The sequence below is a fragment of the Centruroides vittatus genome, unplaced genomic scaffold, assembly GCF_030686945.1.
Source record: "Centruroides vittatus isolate TY-2023 unplaced genomic scaffold, ASM3068694v2 contig_1078, whole genome shotgun sequence".
In the NCBI taxonomy this organism is placed as follows: domain Eukaryota; kingdom Metazoa; phylum Arthropoda; class Arachnida; order Scorpiones; family Buthidae; genus Centruroides; species Centruroides vittatus.
Genome location: NW_027120693.1, coordinates 1,246,532 through 1,264,350, shown reverse-complemented (window position 1 = coordinate 1,264,350; position 17,819 = coordinate 1,246,532). Strand labels below are relative to the sequence as shown.

At 32.9% G+C, this 17,819-nt stretch overlaps 1 protein-coding gene across 4 annotated transcripts in view; it reads right to left on the bottom strand.

Moving 5' to 3' along the window:
* Ask1 (apoptotic signal-regulating kinase 1) overlaps positions 1–17,819 on the bottom strand; it is a 91,763-nt gene that overhangs the window by 4,557 nt on the left and 69,387 nt on the right. For all 4 annotated transcript variants that reach the window (XM_067268929.1, XM_067268926.1, XM_067268941.1 and 1 more), the window contains 5 exons: positions 11,812–11,989; positions 10,287–10,346; positions 8,933–9,011; positions 1,441–1,520; positions 1,262–1,367 (listed from right to left, as the gene is read on the bottom strand). In XM_067268929.1, the coding sequence (XP_067125030.1) occupies positions 1,262–1,367; positions 1,441–1,520; positions 8,933–9,011; positions 10,287–10,346; positions 11,812–11,989 (503 nt within the window). The remainder of the gene's footprint in view (positions 1–1,261; positions 1,368–1,440; positions 1,521–8,932; positions 9,012–10,286; positions 10,347–11,811; positions 11,990–17,819) is intronic.

Sequence of the window (17,819 nt, the reverse complement as noted above, 5' to 3'; positions counted from 1 at the left end):
TCATTATAAAAAATAAAAAGCCAAAATATAGAGCTTTTTTTAAAAACAGTTTTTTTTAGGCATTTTTCTCCATTTATAAGAGCATGCTCTTGTATGCATGGGAATATGGAAAGAATTAAGAATCATGATTTAATATTTTTTTTTCTTTAGCAAAAACGTCTAACAAAGTATAAAGCAATAGACTTTGCAAAAACATTCTTTCCAGTGTAAAAATTCAACCAAAAGTTAGAAATTTATTTCAAACCATTATTCCAATTTATTGATTAATTTATTTATCTTCATCTATTAATAGATATTAGTTTTATAATTTTTTCCTGATAAAAAAAATTTAATTTCGAACTGCCTATTCATAACATTTTCCATTTCTGGATTGTGTAAGTGAGGATATCAATAAAACTTTTGCAGCATTAGGTAAATTAAAGTAATAGAGAAATGCATATTTTACACATCCTCTCAGAAAAATAGAACAAAAACAGACAAAGGACTACAGCTTCAGCTATCAGTTCAAATAATTCATCATTTTACATTATTTTGTCATGAATGTTCCAGAAATTAATCAATAAATTTTTGGTGTCACAGTTTGACTTTCTCAAACCTATTTCTCTCTCTAATCCACCCGACACAACCAAATCAACTCCAAAATTTATGATATGATATATTATTTATTTATTTATTTATATTATGATATGATATGATTATTTTGTCATGAAATTCATGCAAAAATCTATAGTTTTCTACTAATCTCTTATAGTTTGATCTTTCAGAAAAACATGTTATATCAGTTTATCAACTGATATAGATTGCCAGGACAAAGAATTTTTAAATAAGACAATACAAAAATGTGTCTTCTCACTTGTCCTCTGACATGCACATGAGGAAAATAACAGTTTCCTCATGTGTGTGTGAGATAACAAGTGAGAAGACACATTTTTGTATTGTCTTTTTTAAGAATTTCCTTAAATTTTGTAAATCTATATCAGTGTTTCTCAACCTCTCTCTCATTGCAACCAGTAAAATTATAGATAATTTTACATGGATCAGTAATTACTAGTGACTGTAACATATGCTTATTTATTACACTTATATACGCTTATCTAGATTACTATTTAAATGTCATCTGTAATCAACTGCATCAGTATGATCAAATATTATTCCACAGACCAGCAGTTGAAAAACACCAATTTATACTATTATATAATAAGTGTTAAGCCACATTTACTTCCTTAATCTAAAACTATAACTATACAAAACAACAACTCACCGGGCGAGAGAACAATAATTGCCGTCTTAACTGCCGTCCTTATTAAACTGTCTAAAGCAAATATCCAATGAGGTTTTATGCTTTGATCTCTGAGTACATTATTAACCTGAAAGATAAAATGACCAAACATGAAGTTTGTTACAAATCAACAAAATTTTAAAATGTTACCAAATACTCACTGCTTCGTTAAACAGATAGAGAGAGAGTTGAATCTGATGAATTGTGTTTTTATCAAATTCCAAAATGTCTTTCAAATGATCTGTACGATAAAATTAAATTAAATCAAATTCAATCTTTGTAGCCAAGTTTGATACTAATTATATTGATCAACACACACAAATTTTTATTTCAGTCTTCTATTTATTAGAAAATTTATACATTCACTGATATTTATTGGTTAACTCATTAAATAGTCCCAAAATTTTGGATGTTATATATTGCTGAAACTAAATAAGTAAGTCAAATGTCCAAAAGTCATACAATAAAGTCACATGCTATAAAGGAAGTTCCGTTCACAATAAGATAAGAGATTTTATAATTTTTTTTCTTTAAGAGTAAGTTAGTAAAGTTTTACTTTTTACCGTGAATGTTGTTACAATGCACAAAAAATTATTTAAACCATAAATTAAACAAAACTAAAAATTATTTTGCTGTTACCCAAACCAAAACTGGCAGAAAAGCCATTGCGCAAAATCACAAAATCTTTGTTGGCCAAAAATGTCCACAAGTGTAAATTAAATTGCTCTTTATATACTAAAAGGTATGAAAGAGTTAAATGTCTGAGATTCAGTCTGTTTATATTACTAAGCAGAACTTTTGCACAGATTTTAACAAAATTACATCTTAAATTATATATTATATTTCATTTTTTCTTATAAATAAAAGTATATGTTAACCTTGTTCAATATACTTATTTAAAAAAATTTTTTTTAAACCTTTTTAATAATTTTTAAATGTTAAAGGTTAAAAACTAAATAGATAACAATTGTTTTTATCCATCTGTAATTGCATTTGATCAGATATAAAAATACTAAGGTTTTCAAACGTTAGTAATTACTTTTACTATGTATTTCGGGTGCAATTTCTTTTTTGACACACCTCTTCAGGTAAATATAAAACTTTTTTGCAAAAGACAAAAAAATTCCACTTATACATTTTCCATCCACATTGAGGCCCTTATTAGAAATCATTTCTAATGAGGGCCTCTAAACAATGGCCAAAAACATTTGAGCAGTAAATTTTTTGTTTATTGTTTGCTGGAAATGTGTAAAGGAGTCAATGTCCGATCGTTAATTTTTGTTTTGGGGCATTATTTTTATTTTATTCTTTTCTTTTTCTTGGTTCCTTTTTTTTTGTTGTTACGGACAAACTCCCAAGCACCAATGACCAAAAGAACAAAAAACGAAAATTTTTAACTTAGTTTGCATCGGTGCCCGATCCTGGAACATCATCCTATGTAAATTAGACAGTGCGGAGCTACACTGGATGAACAATTAAAAGCGGAACAGCCAGGACCAAGAGGAGAGAGAGCTTCAGGTGACCAGGGTGGTAAACGTTGTGGGTGATAAGATCGAGGAGATTGTATCGTTTGGCTATACACTGTTTATAGTTTGAGTAAGAGATAAAACGTTTTCTGTATTATTAGAAAGACGTACAAGATTCTGCTTATTGACGTGGTTATTACTTTACAATTAGATAACTTTTGTTCGGGTCAATTACCCCATTATCATTTTGGTTGTTAATAGAATTAAAGTTTATTTTTATTGTTCAGGACTGGTTGTGGTTTGTGGAAATTATTGGTTTAAATAAAGTCCAGGCCTGGTACTTACCCCATTATTATGTAACCTCTTTTTGTTTCCGAAAACGGTGGGTTACATAACTGGCGCCTGAACAGGGACCTTTATTGGTCATAAGAAAGTTTTTTTGAGTTTATTTCAGATCGAACCGCTAGTGTAATTGTTTTGTGTGGACGAGAAAATAATGTCTGAGGAAGATTCCATTACTCGTGCAGAGTTCAGGACTTTACAAAACCAGCTGACAACGTTATCGCAGCAAGTCGCTGCACTGACGCAAAGCATGGCAAGTATCGCTTCTGCCTTATCTTTTAAGCCGGTGGAGCCGCCAGCCGAGAGCCGACCCGATCCCAGGGAAGTGAGCCAAACCAGTCCGGGGGGAAGCATACCCAATAGGCCGCCAACAGATACATCTACTCCCCTCCCACCAGTGACACCAAATACCTCTGTGGTGATTGTCAATGCTCAACCTACGCCATCTAGAACATTTAACGGGACATCTGAGTATCCGGCGGCCGACTTTATCCAAGATATGGAACAATATTTTTTCGTTAATCAAGTCTCAACTAATCGTTGGGTTGATACAGCCGCCTTCTTATTAGAGGGTTCTCCAGCTAAATGGTGGAGAAACGATGGACGGAAAAGAGTAGGTAATAGCTGGCCTCTCTTTTCCCCTTTACTTAAAGAATTGTATTCTCCTCTTACAGACGAAGTCGCACTAGCAAAGAAATTATTCAGCCAAACGTATGATGGTATGTCTGGTGTCGAACAGTACATTTGGGACACTGTTCAGCTGTACCGTGCGTGGAAACCCTACGCCAGGGACGAAGAAATCGTCCAATGCATAACGACTCAAATGCCTTTAAATTTACGTGAGTATCTAGAAATTAGACATTGTTATTCTATTAATGACTTAGTGCGAACTGCCAAGGAGTACGAATTTCGGAGAAAGCCGACCAGTCGCCGATCTGCGGAACGAACCGATGATTCGAGAGAAAGTTTACCTGAACGCGCACTAACTCAACCTCTTAGTGCGGAAAGAAAGCATCAGACGACCCATAGAGTTCCGGTACGATGTTATACTTGTGGAATTACTGGGCATTATTCAAGGAACTGCCCCCAAAATAAGCGAGCCGGATACCAAACAGTTCCGAAAACGTCTGACCCTATACGGGACCAAGGTAAGAGGGGAACCCGGAAGTTAAACTAATACCGAGGCCAAGAAGGGGGGCTTGGTCCTCGAGGTATGAAAAATCCTCTCATCTGGGGCTAATACTAAAAACTAAAACAAACTTACCAGAACTAACATTGATTATTAACGATATAATGACTAATGCTAGAATTGACACTGGTGCAGACCATTCGTTAATAAGTGTGGACATATGGCGCCAAATTATTCGAAAATCCCCGGGGATAATTCTTCGCCCAGGCCCTGACATTAAATTAGCCATAAAGGGCAGGTACTATAAAACAAAGGGTAGATTTGTGGCCAACCTTCGATTAAATGGCACCTTATTGTCCCATGAACTCGTTGTGATTGACGGACTTTTACTTCCATGCCTGCTCGGAAGAGACTTCCTACAAAAATATAAGGTATTGTTGGATTTTGGTGACTTAGAAATGGAAATTGCTATCCCCGAGACAGGGGTAGGTATTAGATGCAACCTAAAGGAATTGCAGACGCCATTGAAAGGAGAAAAGTTAACAAAACTAAAAACTGTTTTGAATAAATTCTTACATATTTTTAGTGACCATCCTGGACTCACCAACTACGTAGAACATGCCATCGAGACGGGGGATGCCCCACCAGTTTCGAGCAGACCGTATAGGTATTCGCCTGTAAAGCAAAAAGAAATGCAAAGGCAAATAGCAGAAATGCTAAAAGAAGGGATAATCAGACCTTCCAATGCCCCATGGGCCTCTCCTGTAGTGATGGTGAAGAAGAAGACGGGAGACTGGAGACTGTGTGTAGATTATCGTAAGTTAAATAGTATAACAGTAACAGATAGATTTCCTTTACCTATCATTTCCGATTTATTGAATTCGCTAAAAAAGGCCAAATACATTACTACACTGGATTTGTCGTCAGGGTACTGGCAAGTCCCGGTAAAAGAGAGCGATAGAGCCAAGACAAGCTTCATTACTAGCGAAGGACTCTACGAGTTTTTAGTAATGCCATTCGGATTAAAAAATGCACCGGCAACCTTTCAACGCCTGATGAATAGAGTCCTGAATGGAATAAGGTCCCGCTATTGCGAGGTATATTTAGATGACATAATTATCTACTCTTCTAACTTTTCAGATCACCTTCAACACCTTGAGAACGTTTTGCGGCGACTGTCAGAGGCAGGCCTGACCATCAAACTAACCAAAAGTCATTTTTGCCGACCCGATGTACATTACTTAGGGTTCCATGTAACTGAAAAAGGTTTGTCCACCGACCAAGGTAAGGTAGAAGCAGTCAGAAAATTTCCACAACCTAACAACACGAAGCAGCTAAGCACGTTTTTAGGTATGTGTAGTTGGTACAGCCGCTTTATTCCGCATTATGCAACTATAGCCGAACCACTGTACTGTCTGCGACGAAAACGTATCAAATGGAATTGGAGTCCTGACTGTGAGAAATCCTTTCAACTATTAAAAAAGCACCTTATAACTGCTCCTGTTTTGCAGCTACCTGAACCCAACGTCCCATTTGTACTCTACACCGATGCCAGCACCGTAGGACTTGGAGCTGTCCTCTGTCAAGACCGCCCCATAGCCTATGCAAGCCGAACCCTTCAGAAAGCTGAGAGAAATTATACAACGACTGAATTGGAATGCCTCGCCATCGTGTGGGCTGTGGAAAAGTTCCGCGAATACCTTGATGGGACGGACTTCACGGTAGTTACCGATCACGCAGCTCTGCGATGGCTACAGAGTTCGAAAAACCTTTCAGGTAGGCTAATGAGGTGGGCATTACGCCTACAAGAATTTAACTTTTCTATTAGACACAGGGGTGGCAAAGATAACCAGCTTCCGGATGCTTTATCTCGCTTACCACTCGAAGTGGACAACGTAAAGGAAACGGATCTTTCTACGAAGTTACTAACCATCGTAAGTATCACTAATAGAGAGGAAATAATCCAGGCACAGCGAAACGACGCCGAATGGAAGGAGTTGTATAAATACTTACAGGAGGGGGATTTACCCTCAGATCCAAAAATGGCATCCGAATTAATTGGTAAGTCACGACACTATGAAATTATTGATGATTTATTACATTACCATCGTAGGAAAAACGACAGAGGATGCCCGCGACCCGTAATTCCAAAGGCACTCAGGCCAGCAGTATTAAATGAATTACACGATCATCCGACGGCAGGGCACCTCGGATCGAGAAAAACGGTCAAAAAAATCGGGCAAAGATGTTATTGGCCCGGTATGAATAAGGAGATTAAACGATATGTATCCAGCTGCCACACCTGCCAAACTACTAAATGGATACAACAAAAACCTGCAGGGTTCCTGCAAAGTACGAAAACGTCAGAACCAGGGGAGAAAGTAGGTATTGACATAGTAGGACCGTATCCTAGATCTAAAAGAGGTAATGCCTATATGCTCGTAATAGTTGATTACTTTAGCAAATGGGTGGAATTATTCCCACTAAAAGACATTACAGCACCTACTGTTGTAAATTGTTTTGTTAATGAATTTTGTTGCCGATACGGCATGCCGAAAAATCTAGTATCCGACAACGGACCCCAATTCATCTCAAGACTTATGAGTGAGGTATGTGAGAAACTAGCTATAAACCACATATTAACTACCCCTTATCACCCACAGTCAAACTTCACGGAGCGAGTGAATAGAACCTTAGGCAGAATGATCGCAGCATACGTAAAGAAAAACCATAGGGATTGGGATCTACACCTCCAGAAGTTAGCCCTTGCTGTACGTACCAGTGTACAAGATTCTACGAAATTTACACCCTCGAAATTACACCTCGGCAGAGACATAACACTTCCTTGGGATCGTCTCATAAATCTGCCTAACCAACCTCAAAGTGTAGAAGAAAAATATGACGAACTTCAAAAGATTCTAGAACAAGCACAGAGAAACATAAGAAAGGCTCAACGCCAACAAGAAAGAACGTATAATCTAAGACGGCAGCCACTCTCATATAAGGTGGGTACACCTGTATTATTAAAAACTCATCCAATTTCTTGTTCTCCCAAACGTTTTAGTGCAAAATTTGCCCCGAAATGGTCTGGACCTTATGAAATTTCCAAGGTGATATCGCCATTAGTCTACGAACTACAGGACCCCGCTACAGGAGCCAAACATGGACGACATCATATATCAAACCTTAAGAAATACAACTTGTTTCCAACCGTATCACCAGTTCCTCTTGATCAGACGTCACCAGCACCCCGACGACTTCGACCCCGAAAGAAAATAGACTACCGACAGACTGCCAAACGGAGGTCTAAGAAATGAATAAAGAAAACAATAGCACCGATAATGGTTACAATTTATTGTCAATCATCGATGTTAGGAAACTGTAAATCTCCTCCTCATCGACAAATATCTACAACCACAGCTTTATTACCAATATTACGGTACCAGGACGGGCACCCTTACTGGTATATAATATTTTTCAAGCCCTATAAAAGAAATATCCAGTATTTCTTTTTTTTAAGAGGGGAGGGGTGTAGAGGAGTCAATGTCCGATCGTTAATTTTTGTTTTGGGGCATTATTTTTATTTTATTCTTTTCTTTTTCTTGGTTCCTTTTTTTTTGTTGTTACGGACAAACTCCCAAGCACCAATGACCAAAAGAACAAAAAACGAAAATTTTTAACTTAGTTTGCATCGGTGCCCGATCCTGGAACATCATCCTATGTAAATTAGACAGTGCGGAGCTACACTGGATGAACAATTAAAAGCGGAACAGCCAGGACCAAGAGGAGAGAGAGCTTCAGGTGACCAGGGTGGTAAACGTTGTGGGTGATAAGATCGAGGAGATTGTATCGTTTGGCTATACACTGTTTATAGTTTGAGTAAGAGATAAAACGTTTTCTGTATTATTAGAAAGACGTACAAGATTCTGCTTATTGACGTGGTTATTACTTTACAATTAGATAACTTTTGTTCGGGTCAATTACCCCATTATCATTTTGGTTGTTAATAGAATTAAAGTTTATTTTTATTGTTCAGGACTGGTTGTGGTTTGTGGAAATTATTGGTTTAAATAAAGTCCAGGCCTGGTACTTACCCCATTATTATGTAACCTCTTTTTGTTTCCGAAAACGGTGGGTTACAAATGTATCTAGGTGTTGGTTATTTGATCATACAGTTCCTGTTTATAAGTGTGTCATTTTCATCTTGTTTATTTTATATTCTTGTTAATATTACCTTTACATTATTATTTTCTTTCTAAAACACATTTCAGTTCAAATTTTTACATTCAAACTTAAAAATTGCGCAGCTGTTGTTATCCACATACATAAGAAGAACGAAATGTTCTTCTAATTCAAATGTTAAACCATTAAAAATCCAAATTCTATCCAATGATGGAATTTATGGATCCCAAAAATAACTTTATTACATTAAAAACTGACTCCTTTACTGTTTTTACTGTGATTTTTTTAACTATAGATGTAGCTAACTTCATAAGAATAATTTAAAACTAAAAGCAATAACAAAAAATGCAAAGAATTATTTTTGTGAAGTCAAATTAAATTCCAATAGTTGATTTGTATTTTAAAAAAGTGAAAATACTAATGAAGCTTCAGAATAAATAAAAAGTAAATATTTTATGAATTAAAGATATCATTAATATCTTATATTTTCATAAATTTTAAAATAGATTACATAGTATACATAAAACAACTTACTAATGGCTTGTTGTATCGATGCTTTATTCTGTTCCGGAATAAAATCTCTTAGTCCATTAATTAATACGTGAAGATTGTCCTGTATTCAATATTTAAAGAAATTCATTACAAGTCTCTTCTATCAAATAATTTTCATATAAATAAAATAAACATGTTAAATAATACGTTAAATATAATATTAATAAGCATTATCTCGACATAAATTTTTTAAACTCTTTCAACTCTTCTGTACATACTAAAAGAATGTGTAAAAATTATTCAATAAGTATTTTAAAGATGCAGTCGGATCTGATTCCCCAAAGGCCCGACTGCGGTATCTCGATCGGTAGCTTGACCTTAGGAAAAAATACTTCAATCGAATCTGATCAGAGCCAATTCATATTTCTTGTCTCAAAATATTATAATGGTTGATGTGTCATGTTGTTAACCAATTTAGGAATAATTCAAAGCAAAAAATTATATTTAAATAAGCAAATAATTTATTGTTAAAGCAAACATCTTCAATCGCAAAGTGATCCGTGTCAAATTTATCATTTAAAAACCTAAAAATGATCACTTGATGTGATTAAAAACGTTTGTTTTACAATAGATTACTTGCTTCTGAATGTAACTTTCAACTTCTTTATGTAGATTAAACATTTTTCTTTTGTTTCATTCTTAATTTCCTTGGTTCTAAAATGCACTTTAAAAACAAAAATTTCCCAAGACAGAGATAAATTAAAGATACTGCAGACCCACAGTTTATTTTTCTCATAACAGTCTTCAGCGTTAACAACAAAAATACCTGTGATTAAATTGTCATTACGCATAAGTATCGTGATATTATTAGACAAATTTGATGGAAGAAAAACAATTACATCTCGAGACAGAATAATTCTGGAGAGATCGGAAATAATAAAATAAAAATAACTTATGGAGTTTACTGTAGAGTTTGAACTACAAAAGTATTCATAAATACAAAATCAGGAGATACAGAAAATTTTTTTTTATTCATGCAAAATGTAAAGAATGAAATACATATATTATTACATTTTACATTAATGTGTATAAATATATATATTAATGTAAGGCAGAAAATCAAAAATAACTGGTTATTTAATTTACTTTTACTAAATTAAACATTGCAAAATTGTGTTTATGATGTTTTTTTATTTCTTGGATTCTTTTAATTAAGTTGCAACAAAGCCTAATTTATATATTAAAGTAATTAAAAATCGATTTCTTATTAAGTTAAATACGCAATTTAAAGATAAACATACACATAAGTTGATCAGTTTGCTTCAACAAAATAATCACCACTCAGAACCGATATTACGAATGTATTAAACTAATAAATATACAAATTTTCACTTACTACTGTCAGAGATACGTTTGGGATGTGCGAAACTAATGATTTCATCCAAATATCGCAAATCTGAAATATTGTAATAATGATTTCTATATTAAAAAACTGCATTTGCCGTCTAATTACTATTACAATTACATATAAAATAATACTTGTAATATTCATTACGTTATATCTTATAAACTAACAGCTTGCAAAATAGTGAGGAATGTTTTGAATGCCTATGATTTAATTTTTATTTGGAAAAAACATAAATTGTGGCCCATATTTTGTGTGTTAACTTAAAATATCACATTTTTAGTTTAAAAAATTTTATAATATACTGGTAATAAAGCATTATAAATCCTTTAATTTAACACTTAAGTGTCAAAATACAAGAAAATGTCAAAATATTTGTGCACCGTCTAACTTTTGACACAATTTTACATGGTCTCTTAAACACTATATAGTGCAAACGCACGAACACTTCGCAATTTTCACATTAAGTTTATTCGATTTAGTTGACAAGTCATAAAACAGAAATGGCAACATTCGTCGAGAGAAGATGCATACGACCAAAAATGAAGACAACAGATACATAAACAAAGTGCAAGTTGGCTGAGGAGGGGCCTTACAAAAGTCCGAAACCTGTACAAGAAAACAGGTACATGTATCAACTAAATTGAATAAACTTAAGGTGAAGATTGCCAAGTGTTCGTGTGTTTGCACTATATATTGTTTAAGAGACCAAAACAATTACTGACACGGTTTCAAGATTACTAAAACAATTTTGCATAATAATGCGTAATTTGGACTACAGTTAAGTCAAACATCCACATTATTTTTTATAAACTATTTATAGACTAAATCCAATTAAAAGATATGAAATTGGCACATTAACTATCTTATAAAGAAATTTAAAAATAATTTACAATTGTCTGGAAGAAAAACAAATTGATCCAGAACAAGACCGAAGTCAATAACCTTTGACTTGCATATGCAATTACATCAATCATACCCCCAATTCTATTTTTGTCTCCTAATGTATATACAGTTTCGAATTTAAATATCATTATATTACCGTATTTTACGAACTATAAGACGCACTTTTTTCTTCGAAAAATTGCCTCGAAAGTTCAGGTGCGTCTTATAGTCCGTAAAATACGGTATAGCTTTACAAGTTTTCATAAAAACATTTAGGTCTGGTGTAATGTTTTACAATTTAACCGGCTTAAATGTGAGCCACAATCAGTCTTTAAAACTAAGTGTGTCTAACAAACTAGAACACAAAAAGAATCTATTAGTTAATTATTGATTGATTAAATTATCAAATTTTGCCTAATTTAATCAATCCAGCTAGTTAAGTTGCCATCTGGCATTGATTAAATGGTAGAACTAGCAGTTAATTTATTAAACTTGGGCTTAAGACAATGTATAAATCAACTATTTTTAGACCTAATTTATTTTATCACAATCCTGTTTGTGTAACAGACAAAATATTAAAATAACAAAGACCATTTGTTTAACTGACATGCAAAACAACAAATGCATTTACCCTTTCCACGTGGTCTGTCAAGACTTTTATGAGCGTAATTCTACGTTGAGAGTCCTTTTTCAACATGTAGAAACCACCCTGGTCCTGCTCCGTCTGCGGCCCATCGACGGGAGGACTGAGCATCCCGGAGCTGGATCTCCTCATGCTTCCGTTGATTGTACAGTCAGAACCTTCGGAACTGTGTAAGGTTGACAAAAATTACATTAGCATTAAAAATATTAAATAACATGTATATTTAGATAAAGTAAACATACAGACTAAAAATATATCATATTTATTGGATCCTAAGCCACACTTTTCTTGCCTTTTTTAATGTCCCCAAAAATCAGGTGCTGCTTACTAAATTTTACTTAAAAAGACAATTTTTTAAAGTAAATCTATTCTATTCCAAGTCTACTATCCCCCGACCTAATTTCATCGTCATCCGACCAGTAGTTTTTAGTCCAAATCCTTTTTCGGAAACGATCTATCAATCTGCCATAGAATAATATTGCGAGCCGACTTCAGCCACTCGACATTTGCAACAACAAGTCTTTTACGGATTACATAAGAAAAGAATATAAAAATTGGTTACTATCGCAAAATCATGCTTTAACTGCTTTGTGGAAAAGAAAGGCGGCAAGTGCTTCAAAAATGGTGGACAAGTACACGTCACAGGGGGAAGTTTCCAGTGAAATAAAATAATTTATTCCTTTAAAAAATTCTGCATTACAAGTGCAGTGAATGGCACACAAGACAACTTAGTTTAGGAAAATGATGATGCCGACACCAGTTCCAAAGTCAGCTGTGATTATGTGACCAATGAATCATCTTCCCAATATGATAGTAATAGTGAGAGCAATTAACTACATATTTAAAGTATATATTAAGATTTTTTTTTTTAAATTAATTCATCACTCCTTGTTACTTCTCATTTTTTGAAACTTTGTAAATAAATCTCACTACCAGTATTTTTTATTTCTTCGTGAAAACCCATTTGAGAAATTGAAGTGTGGCTTAGAATCAAATAAATACCAGTATTCAGTATGAAGATGTTTTCACAAAAGGGCCCTTAGCGAATATATGTTGATACGATTAAACAGGAAGAATTTTATACATATTATACAGTTGTGTATAAAGAAGGAAAGTTTACTTAAGACAAAAAATATACATTAACGGAGTTAAAAAGTATAAAAACACACAAAGTAATAATCTGTCCTTTGAGAGCTTTTGAATATTAAATGAACTGACTGTCAGGAGAGCCAGCTGTCTGATGACTGTATCTACAATGATGCTGCCTTCCTAATAATGATTTTTTATATTTTTGAAGTGCTTAAAATCATTCAAGGTTTTTCTTTGTTACATTTTCAAATGTCTTAAATGGTAAGCATAATCTTAAAAATACGTACCGCAAATTGCACTCAACAATATAAACTCAACGTAAAATTGTTTAGTGGAGCATCTGTCAGAAATTATAGTTAAAAACTTTGCTAGAACTCTTCAGCTTACATTGATCGTGGACAAGTTTATTTGAATAAAAAAGATATAGATTGCCATAGAACCATTATTCAAACCAACTTGCCCAAAATCAAGTATAACCTCAAAAGGATTCGCAAATTCTTTATCGTAATTTTGAACTAATACTCTGCTAATGCATTCTACTATGAGCAAAATCATAACTGAAACTGACTTCGACTCTCGTGGTCATCCACCGCTCCGCTTTCTCGGATATATGCAAAATCCTTGACTGTTTAATCTCTGGGATGTTCGCTTACTTTCAGACTTTGGACATAACCAAAATCTGAAAGTACTCTGAACTTAAAACTATTGCTCATTTTGCACATTTCTATTACAAAACAGCTGTCTTTAGAGTTTTTTTTTACACAGACTTATTGACTTGTAGACTTATCTTTTAAATGATGATGATGTGACATTTTAAGTATGAAGCACTTCAGAAAATATACACAATACAAACTATCTTGAGAAGTTACACAGTAAGGCGTAATGGCTAAAAGTGTTTCTTTTTTATTACGCCTTAAATTTTTCAATTTCTGTAATTTTATAAAGGTAAAAATAAAGTCAAAATCCCAATTAAATTGCACATTTATGTATAATATGGCATTCTTTTTGGAAGACACTGTATTTTATAAACACACATTATTCTTGACATCCAAGTACACAAATATTACAACATGCATTGACATTAAAAGCCAAATAATGCTTTCTTTTCATGTTCAAAGATTGCTTAGTGTGTAAAACACAAATCCAATATGGTATATGTATAAGCAGTCTCGATTTTGTAAATTGCCAACAGATTTGACTGTTTCAAGTGTAAAATACTTTATACATAATACCTAAACAATCAATAAAAAATCATAAGAATCAGGACTAGAATAGAGTTAACATTCTGCATAACATCCAACTATTTCATATAATTATTAATCACAAAAGAGTGCGATCGGAGTGGTAAGGTTCGCATATTATTAAACTCGATTTCTTAACTTCTATAAAAATGCAATACGAGATTCTGCCAAAAAAAAAAATTCTCAAAATCTTGATCTAGAAACGTAATATGCAACCAAGCTTACTTCTTTAATTGCCGAATACATCTAAACTCCAAATTACTTTCCAGCTAGAACTTAACTAAAGACAATCAATCTGCTTACCAGACTATTTTAAGGCTAATTTTAATAATTGATTATAAAGTAATTTGACTAGTAATTGAATTGAATGTTTATATTTATAGAATTTAACAGCAGAATTTAACCTAAAGGTAGATGGTTAATTAAGGTACTTTTAAATACTATCTTGACCTTTGACTATTAAAAATTTACACTATGATTTATGAGACTCTTATAGCACGGATTGGCTAAGTGTTAGCCGATAACGATTTAAGGTCATGCAAGCAAGACATTCCCAGTTGGTTCAGTGACAATTAGCAAATACGGTTTTAAATGATTAACTTAGTATAATCTGAAACTAAAGAGTGGACGGAGGTCCGGGTGACTTAATTGGTGTCACGTCTGCGCAACAATCAAAAGTTGAGAATTAGAGTTTGACTAATCTTTCAGAATTTTCTATATTATTTAATTAAAATTCAAAATTAATTTCCAATTATTTACATTAGCATGATATTGCAGCTTAGTCTTCTACCTTTGGGTCAAATTCTATAATTTAATTAATTAATAATTAGCTTAATTCTAGAACAAAAAATAATTTCTGGCTTTTGTAGATTTGGCTACTTAAAATCACATTCTGGTTTACCACAAACTTTTTATGATTATAAACAATGATTAAGTGAACAGAGGTTATGGGCTATTTTTGCACTATAATTCAATTTGTCACATAATTTGGCACTAAATTCTAACATTGCATCATTAAGCCATCAAAAACTACGGTCAAACCTCAATTTAGAATCATTGTTTGCTTCCGAAACTGCCACTAAATCACGAACAATATTAAACCACAATAACTCAATTGGCAAGAATTTTACACGATAAGGAGATCAATGCACGAGTTTGAGAATTTGAGTCACGAGATTTACTAGTAACAATTGTACGCAATGCAAAATCGTGTACAGTAGAGCGTCGATAAGTGGAACCAATTGGGGACTGGGGTCCTTCCAGTTAATGATTTGTTCCAGTTTCCGACTTTGTACGAAAAAATACACCTGTCCGATGTTCAAATTTTTCTCCGTTGCGTATCGCTTCCTGTTGAATTTTTCTCCGTTGCGTGTCGCTTCGTGTTGAATTTTCGTCGATTTTAAGCCTAACGAAAATTTTTATAATAATCATCGAGGCTATCGTATCGTTAAAAATTATTTCTTCATTTTGTACAAACAAAATAAATATATTAAAGAATATAAAAAACATGAAAATTATACTTTAGAAGTAAATTTAGTATCAAAAACATTCGATTCAGCACGACACAGTCCGACTGAAAATCGTTCCACTTTCCGGCCATTCCACTTACCGACATTCCACTTATCGGCGCTCTACTGTATTTAATAATTTACAGATATTGAAGGATTTGCTAATATTCATAATGAATTCATTGCCGCTTTATCAAAATGCATCATGTAGAAAAGTTTGCATCATCCAATCATGGCCCTTTTGATAAAAACAAATCAAAAATTTTGTTTCATCAATATCTGATTATGTAACCTCTCAAAAAATGTCAAGATTTGGACTGAAGTTAGTTAATTTCCGTACAATTCTATATTATTATTAAATGTATAAATATACCCTGTGTTAATAAGTTTAATCGTTAAACTTATTAACATAGGGCGTCGGCATTTGTCTGCAATAACCAATGCATCTATTTGTTAAGAAATTAATGCCAATTTGCTAGATTAAACATATTTTTTAATCATCACTGTTTATGTTTGATGCAAGTTTTAAATGACTGTTTAATTATTTAATTTAAAAAATGTATTATTGTCGTTAATTTTCTGGCAAAGATTTTACTGGTTTTCTTTTGCTTGAAAGTGCTACACTTCCTCAATTACAATAGTTTTCCTTTCAATTTTGGCTTTTTAATACATGTAGAATCCAGAACTAAGAAATACTAGAAGAAAAATATAGAAAGCAAACAAATTTCAATTTAAGCTTATAATTTTATATTGAAATAGTTTACTCTATAATTTAACTTGATTAGAGTTGAAGTTACAGACAATAAATTTATTTACAGACGACACACGGTATAGGAATTTCACGAAGTCGTAATCTACTTTAAAACTGAAATGGACTAGGATCTATGATATTAAAAGTGAAAAAATGCATTCAGAAAATAATTAATTTCAAATTTAAGTGTTTGCAATATTAACGTTCGATGCAGTTTTTGTTGCTACTGGTAGAAAATGGTATCATTTTGCTATTCTGTAAACATATTTTCAAATTGCATTTCAGTTACAACATTAATTCCATTTTTATTCTTGTACATAAATCAATCTTTATCGTAATTTATGTTTCCTATTATCATGCTGCATTAAGCATAAATTGTGGCATAGATTCTTTAGAATGTATAGAATTTAAGTTTGTTCAAACTTTTATAAAAATTCAACAAAGAGACATTAACTCCAAAGATCAAAACGTTGGTTCGGTTAGCATTTGAATATCAAAGGATTTGATGAAGGTTGGGGTCAAACATCTGAAAACATTTCTCTGTATTTTAATAGTAAAGTTACTGGTATTTAAGGTATGCTATTATTCTACATTTTTAATATATTGGATAATTTGAAAATTAAAAACAGTATATTTTTGAATTAAAATTGAATTATGACTATTTACAAAAATATAAAATTTTCGAGTCTATCTTACATCCGTTTTTACTCCACCACAGAAGTAACAGTGTATTGGCTTGAATAAACTTCATTAGATCAAATGGTAAATTATAAAAAATCTTCACGCAAAGTTAAAATTGATCGAAACGCCGACCTTTTATTTGAGGATTCGGCATCCTTTAAAACTAAAAACAATGGTTACAATTTTTGATCACATCTACCTTGTCCTTTAGCACAATATTTTACTGGTTCAGGTCCTCTGGTGGTGTTTTGGGTAATCATAAAGTTCATTTGCATAAAAGCACACATGATAACGTGAACAACCCAGGATATCTTCAATTAAAATCGAATTATACCCAGCTTAATTGAAGATATCCTGGGTTGTTCATGTTATCATGCGTGCTTTTAAGTATATTTTTTATTAATTTTTGTCTATAAAAACAATAATAAAAAAATTTGTTTTTATACTGGATAGAACTTTCTTATTGTAGTTTTAAAGATGTATATGATAACTTCTTTGTATATACAGGGTGGGCCAGCAAAAACGAAACGGCAGAGTGTTCGTGTTCGTCCAAGCAAAGCGCTCGGACAGGTCGATTTTACTCTCGAGGGGACATCTTTTGCAATAAAGTTTTTGCGATTCTGAATATTAACTAACAAACATTTTTTCGAAATAAATGTTTGTTTAGTTAATACAAAATAAATGAGTTTTTAAAATTTTTTTGTTGTCTGTTGTATTCAGAATCGC